The sequence below is a fragment of the Podarcis melisellensis genome, assembly GCF_964234715.1.
Source record: "Podarcis melisellensis genome assembly, chromosome: 3".
NCBI classification, from domain to species: domain Eukaryota; kingdom Metazoa; phylum Chordata; class Lepidosauria; order Squamata; family Lacertidae; genus Podarcis; species Podarcis melisellensis.
Genome location: NC_138530.1, coordinates 66,119,959 through 66,144,692, shown reverse-complemented (window position 1 = coordinate 66,144,692; position 24,734 = coordinate 66,119,959). Strand labels below are relative to the sequence as shown.

Sequence of the window (24,734 nt, the reverse complement as noted above, 5' to 3'; positions counted from 1 at the left end):
CACAAAAGGAGCACTGACATGTGGAATAAAAGGAGGAAGATGTATGTATGGATGGAATGAATGAATGTGGAGAAGAGAGCTGAAGATTCAAAGGGTAGGAAGTGGAGGGGAGAAGTAGCAGATAGAACAAAGGAAATTGGAAGGCTGACCTGGAACTAAGGATGGATGAATCTGCCCATTTCAGTTTCTCATTTCCCCAATATTAAATTTAGTTTGCCACACTTCTGCATCACTTTGCACATTTTTTTTAAAAAAACTTCTCACACTTATCACTTTATTTCATGTGTATCCTAGTATACACATTTTTGTAATCAGTTTCTGCCTAATGTACATATTTTGCAAGCATTTTGCATAATATAATGCATTTTGTGAATGAAAGTGTTGTTTATGCATGCTTCCCACAATATACTTATTTTTAGTTTGGAGATGTGCATCACAAAATTTGGAGAAGTGCAAGAATCTGGAGAATTTCAAAGGATGGCTGTTGGTTTTTTTTTTTTTTTGTTCATGTACTGTTTTGCAAAGTTCAAATTAGGTAGGGTCCCACTGAAATGTGAACTAAACCAAATTCCTCCCTTCCATTCTTATCTGCATGAAACAGACAAAAACAAAAATGTTGCTAGAATGATTAAAGATGAGTGAGCTTACCCTGAAAATGTATGAGCACCATTTCAATGCTTCCTCCACTTTCCAAAGAGTTGGGAGAAGGAGAGGTCTGGCAGTCCTCTCCCTTCTTTAAGGGAGCCTTCTTCCACCTGCAACCCATTCCTTGGCCCCAAGATAAGTTTTTGCTCCTTGGGTGTGGAGGACAGGAGCTTGAACAAAGACATCTTAAATTTGAGCAGGGATGTTTGCATATGCAAAAGCTCTACTGTGCACATGTACCCCATCTCTGTCAGAAAACAAAGGTAAAAAAATGAGTAAACACCATCTAGGTTCTGTGAATATCTTTGCTTTCATTTGATAGGTCAAAATTAATTAAATTTAAAACACATACAACTCTGCTGTGTTGTCTAAATCCTGACCCCACCCCCTCCAAATTTACTGATTAAGGGTGTGGCTGCAGTAGCTCTCTACTGGTGGAGCTCTGCCAACAGGCAATGAAGTACTTGTACGTAGAGGCCCCCACCACACCCAGAGAAACCTGGCATTAGGCCCCCAAATAGAGCATTCCAGGGGCATGGTGGATCCAGAGCCCCTCTATTCCCTTGAGAGATGACAGCCTGCTGTCAGTGTGGGTAATCTCCCCTCAACAACCCATTGCAATGTTTACTTTAAAACCCTATCAGGGCTAAAATAAAGAAGCACATTGCTTTCCGCCTCTCACCCTTTCTGGTGTAAGCTGGAAGGTCTTTTGACAAGAAATATCATTAACCACTTCCCTCCCACTTAGGGTTGCTTAGTAAGACACTTATAAATTCATTTATGTGCCAAAAAGCATGGGAATTATGCCATGTAAGCAGGAAACACAATTCTGCAATCTCTCACAATTGTGCTTGCTTGCTTACAATTTAACATCTGCACAAACACACTTGTATAACAATACATGCTGTATAACATATTTGGTTGGTTGTTGTTCATCCATTTATTTTTAATAAAAAATAATATTAATGGTGTGAGTGGGGACATTATTGTGAGGTAGATATTTTTAACATGTTACTATAGGAAAGGATGATTTTGCCTCGGTAATTTTCTGATAACTCGAGCATCCTTTTTCTTAAAATAGATCCATCTGCAGAGACCTGCTCAGCTGCTGAGGTGGATCGTCCACCTGGAGTCTCTAAGATGACTGTTAAATGAATGAACAGGCATCTTTATCTCTGTCAATGCAGAACCATGGGCAGAATTAGAGTGTCCTTAAAAAGCAGTATTGTACTGGCTCCTTTTGTATAAATATAAAAGAGAATGTGTATATATAAAAGGGAGATGCTACATATTTTCCAGTAGCATTTTGATTTGGAATTGAACTGTCTCCCACTGACAACAGGCATAACTATATGGGGTTGTCACCCTTTCATTGGGTTTTCATCATCCTTTGACCAGGTGGAGGTTTAACAAATGTAACAGTAAGTCATCACTAACTGTAGTGGCTACTGTTAACGAAAACTGCAAAATTCACTCAGGCAATACTTTCGATGGTGAGGCTGAACAGAATGGAAGAATGCGTAGAAATGCCTGTCCATTCATACAAATCACCAAATAGCTCTAGTTCATGCAACTCCTGGTACTATTTTATGGGTTAGTTTTCTCAAGATACTACATGTGCACTTATGCACAAGTGAACCATGTAATCTGCTCTGTTGTATATCAGTGCATTCAGTGTAAAACCAGTAATCACCACAGAACGATACCTGGGCCTGGGCCAGCTTTGTTGGTTGTTGTGACTCACAAAGGATATTGGTGAACTGGAAAAGGGCAACCAAAATGGACAAGAGGTTTCAGAAGCTCCCCTCTGGGGAAATGTTGCTTATTTAGGGCTTTTTAGTTTAGAAAAATGGAGTGCAGATTTGTATGAAATTGTGTGGTGTGGAAAAAATGGAGAAAGAGATTTCAGAATACTGTAATCTATTATTATTATTATTAGTAGTAGTAGTATCCTGTCTTTTCCTGAGACTGGGACTCAAGGCAGCTTACACAAATGATAACATAGATAAAATACAAAATGCTAAAAACGTTTAGAAGATAATAGAGAAAAAGTAATTAAACACTAATAGAATTAAAGCAATTAAAACAAATTTATTAAAATACAGATTAAACGCAGCACTCTCAAAAACCCTTAAAAAACAGTCATAAATCATTTCATTGCTTTTTTTGGCGGCAGCGGGGGTTCCTATGATTTTGTTTGTTGCTTTTCTCTATGCATTAATATGAACAGAAGAAAAGGACATCTAGTCCAGCTGTAGCTAAAAGGGTGTTCTCCAGAAGCTGTGGGATTCCAGTTTCCAAAAACCCCAGTCAATGTGACCAACAATCAGGAATTAACGGAGCTGAAGTCCAAAACCTTCTGCAGGGCACCATGTTGGCCTCACCTGATCTAGTCTAACATCCAATTTCCTATGGTAGCAAATCAACCGCCTCCAAGCAGCCTGAAGGAGGGCAAGAAAGAACTAGTCCTCCCATGCTGTCAGTATTTATATTGTACCTGAAAGCTGAGGTTATTGGTGTTATGTAAGCAGCTGCGAGATCCTTTTCAAAAAAAAAGCAGCTGTAGTATCTTTTTTTGGTGTTGATGATGTTATTATCATGTCAAGATGTTTCATGGAAACCAATTCATAAATCAAAATATAAACACATAACAGTATCTTCCATTCATCTCCTCTTAAAGCAATTGCAATCAATTATCGAACTTTGCACTTGACTGTGTAGGTGGAAGAATACCATCTCTGAAATGTAATTGTTTTGTTTTGTTTTTAAACTCAATGTTTGAAGTGGCTTCTTTCAAAGTCCCCACAAAAATGAACCAGGCTAACCTTCCTTTTCTCCTCCTCAGAAAAATAAAAATGACAGCTGTGTCTGTATCCCCTTTGCAGTGTGGGGTGGGAAGGGGGAATTCTGGGGGCCTTGGTAGGTCCAACCTACCTATTCTTTTCTTGAGGTCTTGGTATTTAAACTTTCACTGAGGTTAATAGAAAACGTAGACTTAGAAAGTCAACTCTGTTTGTAAAACTTAATTTCAGTCAGAGTCATATACATAGGGATACACCCTCACACTTCATTAAAAAGACTGCAGCACATTGCAGAACGCCTCGTTTTGGGGTACCTGCATGTCTGTTTGGCTCGCCCCATAGCCTGGGGTCGAGGAGCCCCACAGTTTGACACGATGTGTTGGGCACCTCATGGTCATCTACGGGAACCTACCTTTTTCTTGAGCCTTTCACAGGTGAAAGGCTTTCACAGGTCCTTACTCAAAACTTAGCCCTTGCCTTCAGGAGGGCAAGAATGACAGAGACGTGCTCAGGCCAAAAAAAAAACCCGAAAATGGAAAAGTTGGACTCCTCTGCGGCTGCTACTGCTTTCGTGTTTTGTTTTGCTGTGGCCACTGCGGCGGCGGCTGCTGCTTCCTCGCCTAAGGCCCAGCAGGCGGCAGCAGAGAACTCCGCGCTGCTCAGCCAGTTTCTCCGCACCTTCCTCCAGAAGCGCCCCCCCCGCCCCCATTTCCCCTAGACAGCGAGAGAACGCTCGGAACCAAAGCAGCGTCCTCACGTGCACCGGGTGGGCGCGCGTAGGCGTGACCGCTGGGCGGGGGCGGGCAGAGTCTCTTCCCGCCAACACAGTACAGTTGGCGGGGCTGGCGAGCCGAGAACAAGGATGCCACCGGCTGTCTGTGTGGGTCGTCGTCTCTCAAACGTCCTCTCCTCCCGCCGCCTCTTGTGTGAGGGGAAAAAAACACCCTTCCAAAGCGGCAGAACATCTCCCTCAAGTTCGTTGTTTCCTCAGCGACGCTGACGGGGGTGGGGGAAAAAAACCGGGGCGGAGAGAAAGAAAGAGAGAGGAACGCCAAAGCGTGAGCGGAGGCTGTGTTGGCGCGCGCGCGCCTGCCTCTGACAAGGGAGACGACCCCGAAGTCTAGAGCAGAGCCAAAGTCATAAGGGGATTGGGAGGTCCTCCTCCGCTCCTTTCCCGCTCCCCACCCCACCCGCCGCCGCCGCCCCCTCCCCGCGTTCTCCAAGCTGGGCTGGAGCGGCGGCCGCCGTTGCCTTGCTTACATGGAGAGACAGCGCCTGTCATGCTTGTGAGCAGCGGCAGCCGCCGCCAGCTCCCTGCCTCCTCCTCCTCCTCCTTCTGTTGCTGTGCTGCATTGGGAATAACCGCTCTGCCATTGACTGGAGGTGGACTCGAGCCCTCGCGAGGGGAATAATACCTGGCCGAGCGCGGAGCCTCGGAGGCTTCTCGGCCGCCCGTCTGAGGGGGCACGACAACAACAACAGCAGCGAGAAGTGCCGGCGGGAGGAGAGGGGGCTTCCCGGCCGCCGGAATGAGCTGAGCCCACTTTCGCCCGCCTCTCTGCCGGAGTGGGCTGGATGGCTCGCGGGCTGAGCGCAGGCGGCTGGCAAACTTGCAGGGCCCGCCGAATGCCTTCGGGGAGCGCCGCTGCTCCCGCCGGCTTCCGGGACGCCGCCGCCGCCGCCCGCGCCGCTCTTGGCGGAGGCATCTTGGCACAAGGGGAGTGAAGGCTGCAAAGGCGGCTGCTGTCCGCGCAGGGGGTGCTGCTCACGCGGTCCTAATGCCTGTCACTTCTCGGGACGCGCTGGTGGCAGCGGCGGCGGCGGCTGCAGGCGGGAGCCCCCCGAGTGCTGCTCCGGCTTGCTTGGCTTCTTCCGGCATCTGATTGGATACGGCCGGGCTCTGCGTGGGACAGCGGAGCTGTGGCGAGGGGCCTCCGAGAGACAGAGAGAGAGAGGAAAAAAACATGGGTTATTGCAGCGGCAGGTGCACGCTGATCTTCATCTGTGGCATGCAACTGGTACGTGAGTCGCTGGTCTCCTTGATTTCCCTTTTTTCCTGTCTGAATCCTCTCTCCAATAAAACAAAAGTATAAACAAACCCCCGAGGAGCAAGAGGCCAAATCCGATGGCTGTTTGTCGTTCGTGAGGGGAGAAGAGGTTAGAGAGGAATGGGCTGCAGGAGTGAGCTCAGGGCATGCCTACTCAGAAGTAAGCATCCTTGTTTTCCATGGAGTTTGCTCCCTGGCATGTGCGTATAGGCATTGCGGCTTGTGTTGTAACAGGGACTCCCTGAGTGACATTCACGTGGGCACGGGGTAAACTTGTTTGAGGCTGCAGTTCTGTGCTGGTTTATTTGAGAATGGAAGCGATTGGGACCTAGTTCTAAGTGAACATGCATAGGGTGCGACTGCTAACCTTAAAAATTGACACACACACCCGCCCTTTCTCCTTGAAAGCTCAAGAAATCTCAAAGAGATTTGGGAACTTTGAAAGACTGAGCATGGTTTTTGTTTGTTTGTTGAAAGGAAGGCAGTTCATAGGTAATTACAATGGATGGAGTAGCTGATGAGAAGCATGTAGCTTTGCAGTGAGGGATAAAAAGTTAACTCATCTTAAGAAAGGTATGAGGTAGAGACTAGAGGTTTCCTTAATTAAATGGAATGAGCACTGTTTTAGGCATGGTTATGAACTTGAGCCAAGATAATCAGATAAGAGACAAAGGGTGTGTATGAATTCAGCAGGATGATTGTTTTGAAGTATGTGGTAAAAGCTTTCATTGTTTCCAAGCAGGGCTAAAATTATGTTGTTTCCAAACAAACAAAAGAGAGTAAACTGTTCAACTCTACAGTGGCCACATATTGAAGATGAGATACTAACTAGAAAATCTGTTGCAGTGCCTATTTTATGCATGTCTAACTTCACAGATGGAGTTTTTCTGAACACCCTGAATGGATGTAACTGTTATGCAGTTAGCCTCAGAAGATGCCACATTTTTGAATGTACCTTGAATGAGTTGTCTATGGTAGAACAGGTTTGGAATAGGGCCTTAAGGGTGCAATCCTATACACTCTTGACCTGGGAGCAAATCCCATTGAGCTCAGTGGGACTTACTTCTGAGTAGGCATTCACAGGATTGCAGTGTTAAAGCAGTTAACCTTGAAAAGGGAGAAAACAGTTACAGTACACTCTTCCAACTGGCAGAGTATCACCAGTTTTCCCAAAAGACAGGTGCTTAAGAAGACTGCATGGGGAAATAAAATTACCATTCTGGGAACAAAATCAGTACATGGGAAAGATTCACTGGCTGTCGCAGAGCCTACACATCTGTGATGTTTCAGTGAATCTATCATCTTTGTGTGTAGCAGGAAGCATTCTGCTTGTCTAAACCCTGTTCTTCACATCTGATCCTGTGTGTTTGATTTATTCTTGTGCAAGTTATTTGAAAGAAACCCTCCCCCAACCCTGTTAAATGTAAACAAAATTGTTGGAACGCAAGCTGTTTAACATTATCACTGGAGTTCCTCCCCCAAAGCTAAATGGAACAATAGTTTTAGGCTTTCTATGCCAAAGGTCAGAATACAGAAACTGCCCAGCTGGACCAGACCAAAAATTCACCTGGTCCTGCATCCTGTTTCCAGCAATGGCTAGATAAATGCTTCTGGGAACTTCATAAGCATGATGAGGGCAACAGCTTTCCCTTCCTTGCTGTCCCCAGTGTCTGATATTGAAAGGTTTGTGCCCCTTGTTGACTTGACCCAATACAGCTACAACAATGTATTTAAAGGTAGCCACAAGAGTATTCAATGTATCCTAGAGGTTGATTATAAACTTCTGCATCAACATTAGCTTGGGAGTGAGATGGCAAAAGGCAGATAGATATACATTTACCATTTCTTGGGGTCTGTGAAGGAACATAGATTACAGGACTGAGTGTGAGAATAAAAAATACAACCATACTGGAGATTATGAAATATGCCTTACTGTTATTACTTTAGCTCTGCTGGGCCCTGGAATGAATCAAATGTAAATGTTACATGGCGCTCATCCATAGAGAGAGAGAAAAGATTTGGTATTTTAAATTATAGGACATAATGACAACCTGGATGGTTAGACTGTTTATAATGCAGGATAAGTAAATATCTTACAGATATGTTCAAGTGTTGAAGCAGATTTCATGAACATAGAACAATGATCGAGAGATGTTCCTTTCACACTAAATAAAGCTTATCATTGCAATGTTGGATCTGATGGAGTTAGGAACTGCAATTGGCTTTCAGTGACCACCAAATTTTATTCCCCAATTCCTCTCATTATGCATCGGTTTTCAAATGCTCACTCATAAGTAGTCTCAGCACTATGATGGATTTCAGTGTGCAAGATGCCACATGTGAGTTCATATTGGGTTGGGGAAGTATGAATAAGGCAAAGGCCATGCATACAGCTGTTCTCATATGAAAACCATGACTGGCTGCAGCTTCCTGTTGAATGTACACTTGGTGACAAGCCTGAGATTGATGCCATATAAAGTGTGGAATAGCCCTTAAATGGCTTGGGTTTGGATAGTGGTAATCTTGTGAGCCTTGTGAGATACTTTGTCTACTATGCTTATCAGGTACTGGACTTGCACAAGAAAAGCTTGAAGAGAGGTGTTAATTTGTAAGAGACTTATTGTGTGGAGGTTGTATGTGGAGGTCTATGTCCAGGAGCAGAGATCTTGTCAATATTATCTCTATGTTCCTACCACTATTAATCATTGTTGTACATTCACTTCATACTCAGTTTGTTGGGGAAACAGGTTCATGCTAAAAACAACACCAGGTTTAAATATAAAATTGAAGCAATAGTTTGTTGTTGTTTTTTAAATGCACTTTACAGTTTGATTTGTTGCAGTGATGCACATGGTTGCTCAGAAGTATTACTCACTCAAGACAGTGTGACAAACTTATGAGCAACTCTGTATAGTGGGTTTCAGAAACCTGTCACCTTCCAGGTGTTGCTGGATTCCAACTTCCATCCTTCCTGACCACTGATCATGCTGGCTTTGGCTTATGGGATTCGAAGTCCATAAATATATGAATAATCACAGGTTCCCCACCCTTACTGTATAGGATTACAGTCAATATTTATTTATTTATTTATTTATTTATTTATTTATTTATTTGTTTATTTATTTATTTATTTATTTATTTATTTATGTTTGCTTGTTTGTTCAGCCTGGAGGCAATGTGTTAATTTCCTCTTTTAAAATATGTAAGTAATTACTGTGTGGGTAAACATCTGATATAATATATAAAGTGGGTTTTTTCTCTCTCTTTCCTTTGTCATGGTAGGGTGAGGAACAGTATTATGCACTGTATAATGCTTTGAAATTTGAAGAATAATCCACATGCTTGTCTTAGTTGCATTCCGTTCTTTCTTCCATTTTCTTGTTAACACATACCCACATGCCAACCAGCTTTCATGTGTGTCATGGAAAACCATTTCTGACAGCTCATTTCCTTCTGAAACCTATATGAGAAATAATAGAAGGTAATAAGCTTAACCTGCTGATAGCTAATGCTATTAATTGAATCAGCATATTAAAATTTCCTCCTAATTTCTCAAAGTTGTTAAAGTGAGAGGCTATCTTGAAGAGAGGTGATATTGTGGACCAGAGTGGAATATGAAATGCTGTTGTTTATTTTTTCTTTCAAGACTACAGCAGTGGAACACATTGCCTGAGGCCCCCAGTCTTAACACTTAAAACACTCCATAGTGAAATCAGAGCAACTTTAAATTGAACCCAGAAACAAAAAAGGAGTAGTGATGGCTACTGATACAAAAATAGTAATTGTGACCAGGCTCTTTTTTATCCAGATCTGGTTGCAGTTAGTGAACCAACCTAACCTTATAAAAGACACACCTACCTACTGAGATTGCCTGTGCCTCCATAGATAACACTGGATCCTAGAGTACCTCTAAACTGCACAATAGTGCATCCAAAACCAATTGCAAACCTCAATCTAGTTCAACTCACAGTATTTCTATCTTCTTTTGATTAAGATTTCAGTTTGGCTGCCTATTCTGGAATAGCATCCAGGCACCTGGTTTCTGTTGCATCCCTGTATTTAGTAAATCTGTGTACCATCTGCATACTGCAGATACCTCAGCCTAAAAATCTAGATAACCTCTTTGAGTGAAACTCTGTGACACCCCCAATGCTGGTGGCCATGAGTTGACATAGTAGTCCTTCAATGGAGTGTTCTGGACTCTTCCAGAAAGGATTGTTGTCACTGTAATTCTGTGCTTCCAGGCTCCACTCTGGCAACACAGTCAGATGGATACTATGGCTGGTGGTTTTGAAAATCACCAAGAGCTCCCGTGGTTGTTCTTCTTTACATCCAGGGGTGCCAACTTGTGAGAGAGATTGGGTAGGGAGCAACATCACACATGTGACATCCCAATGTTGCATCAAGACATCAGAGGAGCCAGGGGGCAGAGCTGAATGTGGCAGCAGTGCAGCTTCAATGGCAGGTGGCTCTTTCTCCTGCCAGCACCACTGGCTTCCCCATTCCTTCCCTTCTGTGGCAGGAGGAGGAGCAGGAGGAGCCAGTCACTGAAGCTGTGTGATGCTCAGATCCATGCTTGTGCCTTGATTTTTTTAAAAACATTGCCCCCACCCATATTGGGGGGATCCAAAAGGGTTGGGCTTCTAGGAGTTGGTGCCCCTACTTGCATTCATCTCCTGATGGTGATTAAAGAGGGTGATCCAACAATTTTAGCCCCATAGTCAGGGTGAAGCAGACTGTGTCAAAATAATCAGTGTCATTCAAAGCTACCTGGAGTTGAAACATGATCATCTGCTCCCCTATCTTGCCCAAAAGTAATTCTGTTGCTGATAAAAGTTTAAGGGAAAGTAGAGGGATTTAGCTGGGCCATTTTATATTAATGAAGAAAATACAAGTTAAATATAAATGTAAAAGACATAATATGATAGTGTTTACTAATAAGAACATTGTCACTGGCCAAATGTTCTGTAGGTGGTGAGTGGTATTTTTAATCGCTATGCACACTGCAAGTTTTCTGCAGTTTACTTTGTGTATCCCTCTTTGAATGCAATTTTGTGAAAGCTCTTACGTAAGAGTACTCTTGGAAGTAACAGCCTTTAACAAAATGACTGTGATTACTATGAGTCAGGCATGTAAGTAGCTGCTTGCTTTGTCATCTGTGAAGAAGAAAACGTAGCTCTACATGACTAGGTTCGGAAACATTTTACGATTGTTGAAACTGTCTTACAGTTTTGAAGGGGAGGACCAAAATCATGTGGGCAAGTGGATCAGTAGAAACTTTGTGATATCGTCACTTTCATGAGTCCACTGGCAAAGTTCAAAGGCAGTTAAAAGATCCACACCTATAGTTGTATCTGCAAAACCCCTATTTACTGGCAGGGTTATCATTGTATCTGTTCCTGTGCCACAGTAGCTTGTTATGTAGACATCAAACACAGTAACTGATTCTTGTTATTCAGTTTATACCCCACTCTTCCTTCTGAAGGACCTTAGGGCAGCAAACACAGCATTGGTTACAAATTTTTAGTGAAATTCTAAAAACAGTCAAAAACATTCGAAAATAGTTAAACATTCTCTCAGCCAGTGATCTCATGTTTGCCAGAAATAGTGTCCTTTAGCCATAAAAAGCTCAAGTGAATGCCAGCGTAGTGTCATGGTTGAAGTGTTAGGCTAGAACTTGGGAAACTGCCACTGAAAATACCATATTATGGGTAAACACCAATTGGGCAATCCCCAGGCACCACCAGCAAGGGCTCACCTGCTGATTGTAGAGTCTGAAATGGTGATACTGTTTCTCTGCATACTCTGAAAATCTTCCACTGTTGATTTCTCCAACAGCTGTGCTGTTAAAGGCACAACAGCAGGGCTGGCCAGTTTTTCTTCTTCTTCCCTCGATCAATTGGCAGAAATAAAAAAGGGTGTGCTTTGCATGCAGAAGGTCCTGGGTTCAATCCCTGGTACTTCCAGGCAGGGCTGGGACAAATCCCATCTGAAACCCTGTCTGTCAGTGTAGACCAGGAAAGAGGAAACTGAAGAGATGGGCCCTTCAGCTATTGTTGGACTCCAGTTCCCATCATCCCTGGCCATTGGCCATGTTGGCTAGGGCTGATGGGAAAGCCAGCAACATTTGGTGGGCAAAATATTGCCCATTGCTCATGTAGGCTACACTGAGCTATGAGAGCCATTCGTCTGACAGTATGAGGCAGCTTCATGTGTTCCTGTGGCAGCACTGTTTACTAGAATTCATTTTGACGCCCACATATAGCGTTATGTAAATATGTCTCTGGCTAAAAGCACTTTGGTTTATTTGGGTACCTGACTATTCCCACACCAAGCATGTCTCCTCCAGACCATTGGAAACTACCATATACTGTAGGTAATTTACTTCATACAAAATGTTCTGGGAAACATTCCACCCCCCCTTTTTATTCTCTTTTTCATAGTAGCCACAAGATTTTATTTTCAATAGTATGTAGAAATGTAATTTTTAAGGATAAAATTAGTTATAGTGTACTGTATAACCCTTTTTTTAATGCAACTATAACTCACACTTTCTCGGTCTTTCTTCATGGTGACATATAATCTGAACATTCACTGAAAAACATTTCATATCTGGAAAATGCTTTCATCTGAAAATATTTTAAGGCACATTTCTCTACCTTAGTAACTTAAAAGTTACTTTTAAAACTTTATTTAATTGTCATTGCCTTACACAAGTTCTTATACTTGGCTTGCCACAGCTTTCATCTCAGGAACAGCTTTTACAACGGAGCCAAGTTTCCTTTGACATTCCCATGATTCCTTGGGGAAGTCATGACAACTAACTTGCTTTAAATCCATAATGTCCTAAAGAATTTGAAAACCAATTATTGTTGAAGTTTTCTTGGGTTAAGCAGCAGAGCTAGGACTCGTGAAACCAAAATTGGACATATTTGGTTACTGGTAATTTGTGTGGTGAAAACAGTAATCAATTTTGTTTCATATGGAGTACCAATCTCATGATTAATTGGAATAATTCTACATTGAACTAAAGCCATAGTGTATATGAGCACAGTACTAGCAGTAGATGTATTATTTGTGGTTGCTAAGGTATTATAAACTTGCATATAAAGGGTGGCATATGTATAATATTATGTTTGTGCAATCTAGCAATATCGTCAGAGGCATCTAATCTTCAGAAGAGACAGTACTATTATTCATGTCTTACTGCAATTTTAATTGTCTGTATTGCATAAATGGTAAAACAACGACACATTTAACCACATAGAACAGAACTCGATTCTCTATACAACAAGTATGTCTTAGATCCCATTTGTGCAAGGGTTATGACATAACCCATTTTTGGCTTAAAGGGCACAGAATCTCATTGTTCATTTAATGTCTCACAAAGCATAGCACTCAGAGATTCATTATTTCTTTCATATGAGACATTTATGAAATTGTCACAGTTCACATGAGAAACTTTGAGACTGCCCATGCCTCAATGATAGATTCAACCAGCTTCATACTATATCATATATTCATGTAGAGTGGCACAGTTTGGTTAAGATGAGTGGGGCTGTTCAAGAAAAGGCTATGTTTCATTGTCAGATAGTTTATCAGCTACTCTTGAGAGATGGAACTGCCCATGTCGCAGGTGATGTTACTTGTGGAGCAATATCAGACACTTTGCAGTTGTATACTTCCCATATAATGTCTGCATGTTCTACAGGATTAAAACAAACCTGTCTCCACATCTTTATAGTTTGGCCATGAAATATTATCATTATCCTTTATTAACATATTTGTAAGCTGCCTTCAATAAGAATTTTCAAAGCAGTGAGCATTTTACAACAAAGTACAAAAATAATGCACCAGCAATAAAAACATAATACCATAAGAATTATCAGTTATCGGAATTCACAAAGCAACAAACAACTGTGTGCTCATATACTCCCATATACCGAATGAAGCGGACAGATTTTTCAATAGGTGAGCAGAAGATACCCATGAGAACTCCAGTAGGAGGTAATTCCACAACTGGGGAGCCATGACTAAGAAAGCCTCTGTCTATGGCCAGAACTGGCTTTGTCATACTGCATACTGCAGTATTTGAAGGGAGGGCCACTCTGTCTTCATGTGCCTGAGATAGGAGCTGGCAGCCTATGAGCCAACACCAGCAATACTTACCATTCAAATGGACAATGTAGCCCTATGCATCTTTACACAGGTCCTATTTGACATTTACTCTGTGGTAGAGACTCTCCTCCCTGAAAGAGAGGGGAGTGGTTGTGGACGGGAGCCCGAGCACCGCTCCTAGCAGGGGGCGTTGCCCCCTGCCTCCAGCTCACCTGGCTGGCACTCACGCCCCCCCCGGTGGCCATCCAACCAGGTGCCATGGGGGGGCGTGTCCAGCAGCCTTTATGCTGCAGTGCCAGCCTCCCCCCCGGCCTCATTTCTCTTTGTCGTCCTGAGCGAGTCACCCACCCTCCACTCCCTTTGAGTTAGGGCTTAGGTCATTGGCCTTGCTATGGACCTTAGGTTGGTCGCCCCGGTTGCCCGGGGGGCCTGGTAGGAGTTTTTCCATTTGGCATTAGGCTTTTTGGTTTTTTTGCCTACCTCGTAGCAATCGTCACAACTTTTTGGTGGTATTGGTGGGTAGGTTAGGCATTGGAATAATGTGTTGTGGTGTGTTGAAGTGCTAGGTATGGCCATCGCCTATGCCTTCAATTTCTAGGGGTATTCCGTTAATGGAATCTGGCGGTCGTGTATTCCGTCCGAAGCCTGCTTGGCGGGAGGCCATGGCACGACCCTCGGTGACATCAGGGGTGAGCCTATAGTTGGATTAGCATCAACTGGTGATGAACCCCTGGTGAATAAACCCACTTGTTTCGCGATCCAATGCCTAAGCCAATACCTTTTCATTGCTGTAATCAATAAAGTTGTGGCCTTTTCTAGCCCATTAACCTTATATCACATGTCCCTGTGTCTTCATTTTACTTCGCGGGGGTCGGGTCCTCGAACCACAATCAAGGGTTGCAGCCATAATCTTAATTGAGAAATTCAGTTTTAAGGCTCATCTGTGTGCTCTTTCTTGTATTATGAAGCAGTGCTGGAAACTATTGGGGAAAGGACATTTTAGTTTACTTGCTTTTGATATCTCTTGGGTAAGAGGGCAAATCATGCATGTCAAGTTGTCTGCAATGCAAAAGAGAAAATTCAAAGAATTAATATCTGGTAATGAAGGAAATCCTTGGAGGGAGAGAGGAATAAAATTAAGACTGTGTTCTGTTCTCTTCTTGAAATTAAATGCAATGCATTGATAATTATTTACTTCATGAGACTTGGAGGTTGTGCATAGTTCCAAATAAGGAAAGTTTATAAGGTAGTGCTTTTTTGTATATAGATAGAATGCAAGTCTAACAGTGCAATATTTACAGTTCAAGGGGACTTCATTCCAGATAAGTGTGCATGGGATTGTAGTCTAAGTGACATTTTTGTGTTTTGGTTTTTCCAATACACTCTGCCTATTTAATATGGAGGCATTCAGCTTGTGCTCAAAGATTCAGACATTTGTCTAGTACAGCCTAGCGGCACCTGGTGTCCTCCAGGTGCTTTGGATGCAAGTCACATAAACCTTGACCACTGGCTAGGGTTGATGGGTTTTAGACTCAAACACTATCTGGAAGGTGCTACATTGGGGAGCGTTGTGCTACCTTGTAATATTTTCACAGAATTCTATGGAATATTGTTGCAGTGATACTTTTAAAAGACATCTGAAGGCAGCCCTGTTTAGGGAAGTTTTTAATGTTTAATGCTGTATTGTGTTTTTAATATTCGATTGGGAGCCACCCAGAGTGGCTGGGGAAACCCAGCCAGATGGGCTGGGTAACAACAACAACAACAACAACATTACAAAGACCCATCATTACTTTACCAAGCAGTGCTTCTGTATAGTCAGCCCTCATTCATTTCAATAGGCTATTATTTGTAACAATAACATATTATTGAGTGTTTCCATTAGGTTTCATAAAGCTCATTTCAGGTTTTGGACCTGCAGTCACAGTAACCTGGTTGATGGAACTGACAAGGCCAGAAAACGCAGACCAGCACAATGGTTTTCTGGATCTGCAGTCCATGACTGGGCTGTTCATAAGGCTGCATGTTTTTTGGAATTTTATAACTTTTTTTGCTGAAATATTTAGGCCAAGATCCAAGAACCATGCCAACTGTTTCTATGTGCCCAATCCTATATGTGTCAGTGCTGGTTCAGCTGCAGGTCAGCAGGGAGATTCAGAGACGAGCAGTAAAGTTTATTCTTTATTTAAAAAACTGAATACAAACAGAGAAACCTATGGTGAGACTGGCCTCGGTAAAGCAGTTGCCAGAAGGACAATCTGGGCCTCCCACTCCCCCCTAAGTCTCCTCTCCATCTGGCTGTTTTCCCTGGAGTCTTAAACTCCATCAGTCAGGAGCCCCCTGTGCTTTTTGTGCTTGTTGCTCCACTACATCCAAAACTCTTCTAGCTCTATATTCAGGAGCTCTATATTCAGGAGAGCTGAATATAGTAAGACTGGCAGGTTCCTGTGAATCTGTTGCAGCCTCAGCTCCCCACCCACATCAGCTACATGTTGTATTTCTGTAATGTTTTCTGCCTCATCTTCCTCTCCACCACTATTTCCTGTTGCACATTGAGCATCCAACCATTCTGCCCCCATTCCTCCTCTGACCTGTCTTCATTGTCCCATCACCAGTGGTGTGCTGTAATTTTTTTTTTATAGGGGAACTGTTTGGGTCAGAGGTGCCAGCTTGTGTTTGGGGGGGTGCAATGTCATACATGTGATATTGTGACATCCTGATGTCATGCACATGACCATCACACTTCCCTCCCTAAGCTGGTCAGACGCTTCATGGGCTTTGTGAAGGAGGTGCCAGGGCTCTGACAGCACGCTAGAGCCCTCCTGCCGCCTCCTGAAAGCTGGATGGGTTTTGGGAAGATGGCAAGATGGATCTTGGACCCATCAGAGTCTCAAACTTCCCTCCCTAATCAGAGCAGAAGCTTTCTGGGCTTTGGGGAGGAAGCACCAGGTAACATTTAGGGGACTAGCCTAGTTCTCTTAGTCCAATGACCGCACACCACTGCCCACTACTCCTCCCCTGCCTCTGAGCCTTAATCTTCTGATGCTTCCCTATGGGTTCTCCAGCTTGAGCCTCCCACCACTCCTTATCTTCCAGCCAGTTCCTGATGTGCCTGTGTTTAGTAAAATACACAACCCTTTTTGTATTTAGCTAGGTTATCAGTGATAGAATATTAATCACTTTTTCTCATGTTCCTCTGGCTTACTGTTCAATGTATATTAAATCTAACAAATAATAAAACAGATTATTGTACTAAATGCCATAGCTTTATGGAGGAAAATTTAATTGGCACTAGCATAAAGAGCCAACCATTTAACTTTGCTCTGTGTTTAACTCCAAGTAAACATGGATTGGGCAGCTCTTAGTATTAGTTTGCTGGTTCTCAGTTTGGATGAAGGAAAGGTACTGTATTCTATAATTGGTTTTGAGCACTCTCTATTCGCAATCTGTGAGATATTATATATATGGATGTGTGTGTGTATATATATATATATATATATGAAATACTGGAACAAATTATATATTCTTTGACATTTTGCTGGTGGAAATGATGCTGGGAGAATGAAATTGCCTGTCTTTGTACTTGCTAAAAAGTAAACATGCATAGTGAATAGTTCTATTTCCACATGTATCCCACTTATGCATTTTTAATAATTTCTTGATTTCAGTTCATCCATAACTTATGAGAAATGTTTATCGGTTTACAACTCTGTGAAGGTCCCAGGTAAAATGTGCACACATTTTCTGTATCTCTCAAGTGTCCTTTCTTTTAAAAGCATATTTACCGTTACCATACATTCCCTGTCTTGCATATAAATTGTGGCATAATGCAAATAATTGGGGAGCGGATCATAGCCTAGTGATAAAGAACACAATCTGAATTACAGAAGATCCACATTCATTCCCTGGGGTCTCAGGGGTGGAAAAAAAGGAGGGAATATGTATTTGTGTTCTGAAAGGTCCCTCCCTGTCAGTGCAAGGTGATCTGCTATGGCTGCTGGGGCACAGCCCTTCCAAGGAGAATGTCAAAGAATAAAAAACACCCTTTCCCCAAACCCCCTCAAAGCTGAACACCAGTTCCTGTCCCACACACATTCTATATTTCTATTTAACTTGGAGAAGTTCTGTAAACATTTCTGTCAATCGGTAGCACTCAGCCAAACCTAATCCAAAAGTATAGCTCTGGCAAAGAGATCCTTCCCATGTGCTCTAAGCAGGAAAACAACAGCAGCAGCAGCAGCAAGATGTGATTGAACTGCTTGTCAAGGTTGCCCCACCATAAAGGCTTCCATTCCATCTCTGCTTATGAAGGCTAACCAGTACACACAGTATTGGTCTACTAGGGCTGCCTTGAAGGGCAGTCTGAGATTGCTCAGAGCTCTTTTCTTGAAAGCCACTTCTCAAAGCACATTCTTTATAACTAGCCATGAGAAGAGTGTGGTTGTTAGTTTGACAAGGTTACTTTTCTATTTTAAAAAAATACTATTTGTTAAAACTGAACAATGGTGAACAGAGTGTGTATCATTCTGTAATATATATTTTTTTAACTTAATTAATAATTACATTTCTTATTGTAAATGAGGAGGATTGTGATGAGAAATTGTGAGTGGCTTATGTGTGTGTTGCAACTTTCTACACTTTCAGAATGGTAGGGTTCTTTATACATGGGGCTTCTTTTAAAGGACTCACCCTGTACTTGAGAGAAGTACAGTGGTACCTCTGGTTAAGAACTTGATTTGTTACAGAGGTCTGTTCTTAACCTGAAACTGTTCTTAACCTGAGGTACCACTTTAGCTAAAGGGGCCTCCCGCTGCTGCAATTTCTGTTCTCATCCTGAGGTAAAGTTCTTAACTCGAGGTACCACTGGGTTAGCGGAGTCTGTAACCTGAAGCGTTTGTAACCCAAGGTACCACTGTATAGAGATTTTTTCCTTCATACAGAGTTTTCTTTAGGTTTAAAAATGCTGGGTATGTTTGTTTGGCTTCTATGATAACAGGGTGCTGGGCTATATGGACCTTTGGCCTGATCCAGCAGGATCTCTGTTATGCAGAGCAGACCCATTGTAGAATCACCTAATGAAATACAGACAGAGGTTCCTCATTGATGAGGCAGATGCACTCTGTGCATGCTCATGCCACTTTTTTTCTGAGGTTCATAGTTCCTAATCAGAAGTCTGTAATAGGCAGTGGTTCTTCACATATAGGACTTGCTAGTACCAATAGTTAAACCTCTTTGGCTGCATCACACTTTGACTGGCTAGAATATGGCCTACACTTTTTCCTTCGCAGTAAACCAATTGTCAAGAGCCTCCTTGTCTTCATACTTAGAAGAAACAAGCACAACAGAGGATCTTCAGATGACCCCAAAACCCTCCTCTCTGTTGCTGGCTCATTGTGTGGTGTTGAGAACATTATCATGGTGTTTTTTCAATCAAAGGGGTAGCCAACTAGACATGGCTTGCAGCTGAAATTGAGAAATAGTCAATCAACACTTTAGAGGTTAGCTCAGGTTGTATATATGTGTAAATAAACCATATATCACAAAGACACCAGAGGCTCTGTTTTGCCCCATTTTCCAAAAGGCAACATGTACTGTGGGTAAGCACATTTGGAACTTCCTTGAATTTTGCGCTGCTCAGAGATAGCGTGCAACAGTATTATTCAATAAACCTTCATGGATTACCAAGAATGATGCATCTGGTGGACTTTAACCCCCCAAACTTCATGCCATTATGTGCTTTGTTAGTGTTTAAGGTGCTAGTACTGTTCTTTTTGTTATTTGCTAAACATGCACTATGGTCTATTTTAGATTGTTGTTGTGGGGATAAAAATACTATAAAACACTCTAGCAAACTTAAGATGCTGTTACAAAAAGTATGATGGTGCAGAGGATGGTTCAATGAGAACAAAGTGTGTAGAGCCTATATGTAGTAAAAAAATTGGATTGCACCTTGCTGGCACACTCTATCCCGGGAAATTTGTCCTAGCAAACAAACAGTCCCTTTATCGCTGGGACTTGTGCATACAGTTCAAAGTTTGTGGGCCTGAATATTCTGATTGTGTCTCAGGTTCCTTTTTCTTTTATTTTTAGGTAAGGCTCTTTTTTTTCATGACTCCAAACTTGCCCCTCTCCCCCTAAAATCAAAATCAGGGGCAGGCAGCCTAGAGGGAATTTATTTTATTTTGTTTGTTACTTATGAAGATTTCATTCACTTTTAAAGTACTTTGCAAACGTTAAATATTATCATTGCTTATTGTTACTCAAGTGTGGTATATAAAATAGTTTACTATAAAACTTCATTATAGGAAATAGCTTTGTTATAAAACTCTTCCTTGGGGCATTTTCTTTTCTTATTTCTTGCAATAGACAATAAGCTTTTGTTTATGCACTAGTTCTCTCTCTGTGTAGCACTGCATCTGTCACTCTTCTATGGAGAATCGCTAAAGCACAAAAAAGTGCTAATGCATTAGCATGTGGTACATCTTATTAAACTATTTACTGTCTTTCGGGGATCTGTCAGTTTGATCTGGCATGGGACCCCCCCCCAAGTGCTCTGTATTTATGATGCATTGTGATTGGATCATAATTCTGTATTTTTATTTTATTTTACTGTTAGTGGATTTCTATATTCTTTCTGTTTTATGTTTTGGTTTGTTTTAACTTACTTTCTTTACATTTAGTTGTCATTGCTTCTGCTTTGTCCAATATTTAGATGACATATTCCAGCATTATTATTTTTTAGAATACTGTATCATAACATTGTATAAACTACAGTCACCGTCACCCAAATTAAATGTAGATGTATTACTCTTAGGGTCTATCAGTAGGCAGGAACTAAAGCCAACACACGGAGCACAATATTATTCTAGGACAGTCTTAAGGGGGGAAATTGCATTGACATTTGGCATCACATACTTCCTATTTGCAGAGTAGATATAGCCAGAGTGACCCCATGATTCTCTCCCACCCACTGCAGTCGCTCCACTAGGGCTAATGCTGACATAATGTAGTAAAAAGTTTATGCTCAGCCAGCAGTAAAATCAGAAGCACAACAATATCTGCAGAAACTGAGTGCCAACTGAGCAATGCAGATACATTCTCACAGATTGTCTTGGTAACCCAGCTGCCACCACAAAAATGAGTCCATTCACTGACAACATCCTACGTTAGCCATGCAGGGAAGGTACCAATCAACACACGATGGTGGCTCTCTGACCTCATCCAGTATGCACATAGCTTCCACAAACAATGTGTAATCAGGCAGCTAGAAAGAATCCATGAAGCCTGCTGCTGTTTGGAGATACAAGATTGAATCACTTAGCAGTCCAAACATAAGCAGCTTGCGAAGAGTCACCCTTTTGCTAGAAAAAACAGCCAGGGCCACAGGTCACCCACTGAAGTAAGGCTTGCCGTTCCAGTTGCAACATCCAGCCAGTTCCAGTAAGTTTGAGACACAAATGGAGTGTTTCCCCAGGAGAATTGTTGCAGCATTGCTAAGCAGTCACAGATGAACACCTAGCAGAACATTGTATGCAACTCAGTTCTATTTTCTGCCTATGTGAAGGGAGCTAGTTCTGTTTTTCAACAGAGAGCTGTGCATCAACTAAGAGCTGAAACTACACCACTAGACTCACAGCAACAAACATGGAAGGCTACTTGATGACTCGGAGCATTGCAGTAGAAACTTGGAGCTATGGGTTGAGTACCACCACAGGAAGACGTTCCAGTAATTGTTAACAAGGCAAAGCTTACTTCTGGGTGTTCTGCTAACTCCCCTTTCCATTCCTGAATCACTGTTGCTGGTAGAAATTGAAACCAAACACCCCACTTTACAGAACAACTCCTTAATCACAGGAAAGGACAGAAGACAGAACCTTTAGGCTTCCTTTGTAGAATGAAGTATGTATATCAGAGGCTCCCTTGAAATATCACCACTAAATTATAGAATGCCTTCCAAAACATGATTATATTACTGGTATTCATAGCACCTGTGTAATTTCAGAAATTCATAAAACAGTCAGTTGGTCAAACTACCATAGTTGCGTAGGACAGAGTCATTCCTATAATGGAGTGATCAATATTTCAATGAAGCTTCTAGCATCCTTGCTTCCTGCTATAATCAACCATGTATGTGGTTAATTGCATTTTGAATAGGCATTTACGATATTCCCTACTCCCTGCCCTGATAAGTGTTAGTTTATTCACAGGAGCAGTTTACTCTACATTCATGGAGAAACCTTGAAGTAAATTGTGGCAGGGGCATGTTTTTGGTCTTGAATTTGCAGCTGGCAACAAAGGTGGATTCTTTACTGATTTCAGTAGGTTTTTAGGGGCAAAATTTGGGGTTTGTGTGTTGTGCCATTGCAGCAATGATGGCAGCAGTTATATAAGTGGTCTTGAATAGTGACTACGCTTTTTCAGAATAAATCCTGTAATGTGATGTCATGATATAGGGAGATGTTAAAATAAGTTTTACTCAGATAAGAGCCAATGAAATTAATCACATAACTTATGTTCATTAATTTCAGTGGGTCTACGCTAAATAAAATTACATTGAATACCACCCATAGTGTTTTCTAGAAGGAAATATGGGTTCTTAAAAATATTATTAATTTTATTTATAGGTACCTACTACAAAAATAGTCTGAAGGTGGCTTACAATATACCGGTACATTACAATACAAAATATACAGAAGGTTAAAAAATAGCAAAGCACTATATATAGTTGGAGATTAACTCTAAAATAATAATGAACTAAACCCTCTCCATCACCAAGAAGGTAGACAGTTAAAACACCCATTGAGATAATAAAGAGGTTAACAGTAAAATGCCTGCTAGAAGAGAAAGGTCTTTGCCAGGCAAAGAAAATATGTTAATGTAGGTACCAGGTGAACATCTTGAGGAAAGCATTCTACAAATGGGTGACCACCACTAAAAAGGCCGGAAATGGCCCCTATTAATAGTCTGGCTTCTGACTTCAACATCAGCTGTAGGTTCCATACTCTCCAAAGGCAACCCCTCAAGCACATTGCAATAATTTAATTGTGGGTAGGGATGGCTGAGTCTGTCACTTTCTGTTTCTCTTGATTTCTCAATTTTCCAAACTTCAGTTTGGCTGACTAACAGCCATTGATAGCTTTGCCCTTCATGTATTTGTATAACTCCCCTTTAAAGTCATCTAAGTTTCCCTAGTTTAACTACATGCTCACACTGGAGACAAGTTGCTTAGATTGAGGAGAAAGCTCTGAGGCAAAAATTCAGCTGGGAATGATTGATAATGACAGGCCCAAGGAGTCATCTTATAATACCCTGGTAGGCTGGTACTGTATTTCAGTTTAGATGGTGCCCATGAGCCTCAGACCTCAATCTTGCTGGGAGTCCAGAATGCCTGTGGAATACTGCAGGATGCTTATTTCAAGCCCTTTCCCACCCCTGGAGCCCTACAATTCAGCAGTGAGACAACATTAAAACTAAAGAATAAATAATTTTTGTATGTTAAGAATGCATACTCTTTGATTCCTGGAATATTTTTGTTGATCAAGATAAAACATGGTCCACACATATCTTTGAAAAGTCAAGAAATAAAGATGATTTATTTCATTCAATTGAAATTCAACAAGTCTCGTGTGTAGGAAGAAAGAAATCTAAAATGTTAGATGCATTCATATTTTTCAGATTGAGAACCAATACTTGAAAAATGGTTCAGCCACTGCTGCTTTGCAATGAAATAGCAAATGTCCAGAGCTGCATAAATATTTCTCAGTTGTAATATATTTTGCTATAATGAAGTGCTCCAGTTCCTTTCCCCCCTCTTTTTTTGTCTTTGACCATCTTTCTTCCCTGCCCTTCCCTTGTTGATTACTCACCCACTCTTAAGTAAAACGAATACACTACATATAAGGATGCCATCAAAAGAGCAAGATCTGCTTCTGCTCTAGGTGGATGGTAGCAGAAAGGTGGGATGAGTGGGTGTTATAGATTTAGGGTAAAACCTAGAAATTAATACAATCTAGGATTGTATTTGGGTGGGGTGGGAAGGGAGAAATATCTGTTGCAGAGGAAGGGCCGTTAAGGGAACAATAAAGGGCTATTGAGGATCATTGCCAATGCAAGAGAACTCCCCCAATCCCACTCAGCAGAGAGAGGGGCAGGCACCTGGCTTTTGTAACAGGTGAGAAGTGGGCATTTCATTCTTTCCTTACCTACTTATGCTTTGCTTCCATTCTCCCGCAAACAGCTTCCTGCATAAAGGGTTTTAATGTGTATTTACCACATTTCAACCTGTCTTTTTTTGGGGGAAGGGGCGATTACAGTTTGGAGTGGATATAACCTTTCATGAGGGGCCTTAATTGGAGGTGTCCAAGTTTTTTTGGGTTTTTTTCTTACCATATATATATATATATATATATATATATATATATATATATATGCTTTCGTAGATTTTCACGGGTACAGGAATGCAGGTTTTGGTGTCCTCGGGTGTCTTCCCGTGTAAAAGTTGGGGTGTCTAGGCGACGTTTCGACGAGGTCTCACTCGTCATCTTCAGGCTGGTGCTTTCGGCTTCTTGTTACTGGAACAGAGCAGGATCTCAGTGTTTGAGTTCCTATAAATACTGTTGAGGGGGTGTGGTGTATAGCCTCCAATGTTCTGGGCAGAGAGGAAGTTCCCAGGCTAGTGTGCCTTTTCTTCTTTTGTTCCTTAATTACTTGAGGGATATCTTGAGTGATTTCTTGAGTGATATCCTGAGTACCACTTAGGTGGGTCATTAGGTGTGGATTAGTTGCTAAAGTCTTTGTGTCTTGACCTCTTGAACTTTGTGAAGAGTTTTTCTGAGAAGATGGCTGTACTACACTTAGTTGTGCTCTGGCTTGGCTTCGTGTATAGGGGCGAGCTGTGGTTTTGTGGCCTGTGTCAGCCAGATCTGTGTAGGGATTGCAGGGGGGTGCAGCATCCGGAGGTGCCAACATGGTTTGGCTACTGGATGGTGTCTGTAATTTATCTGTGGAGAGGGTCTGGGTTTGGGTCTGGTGTGGTTGATTGGTGATGGCGTTCTGTGTGCCTCTGGATCTGGTGTCAGTTTTTGTGGGGAGGGCTAATTTCCAGATGTCTGGCAAGCGGGAT

The 24,734-nt window shown here is 42.0% G+C and overlaps 1 protein-coding gene across 5 annotated transcripts in view; it reads left to right on the top strand.

Moving 5' to 3' along the window:
* Positions 1–4,454: 4,454 nt before the first annotated feature.
* Positions 4,455–24,734, top strand: part of NKAIN2 (sodium/potassium transporting ATPase interacting 2) — a gene marked incomplete at its 3' end in the record, with an annotated part of 446,408 nt that continues 426,128 nt past the window's right edge. For 3 of the 5 annotated variants that reach the window (XM_081905481.1, XM_081905477.1, XM_081905478.1), the window contains exon 1: positions 4,455–5,464. In XM_081905481.1, the coding sequence (XP_081761607.1) occupies positions 5,411–5,464 (54 nt within the window). In that variant the 5' untranslated portion in view covers positions 4,455–5,410. The remainder of the gene's footprint in view (positions 5,465–24,734) is intronic. The other 2 variants (XM_081905480.1, XM_081905479.1) reach the window with 2 other exon arrangements.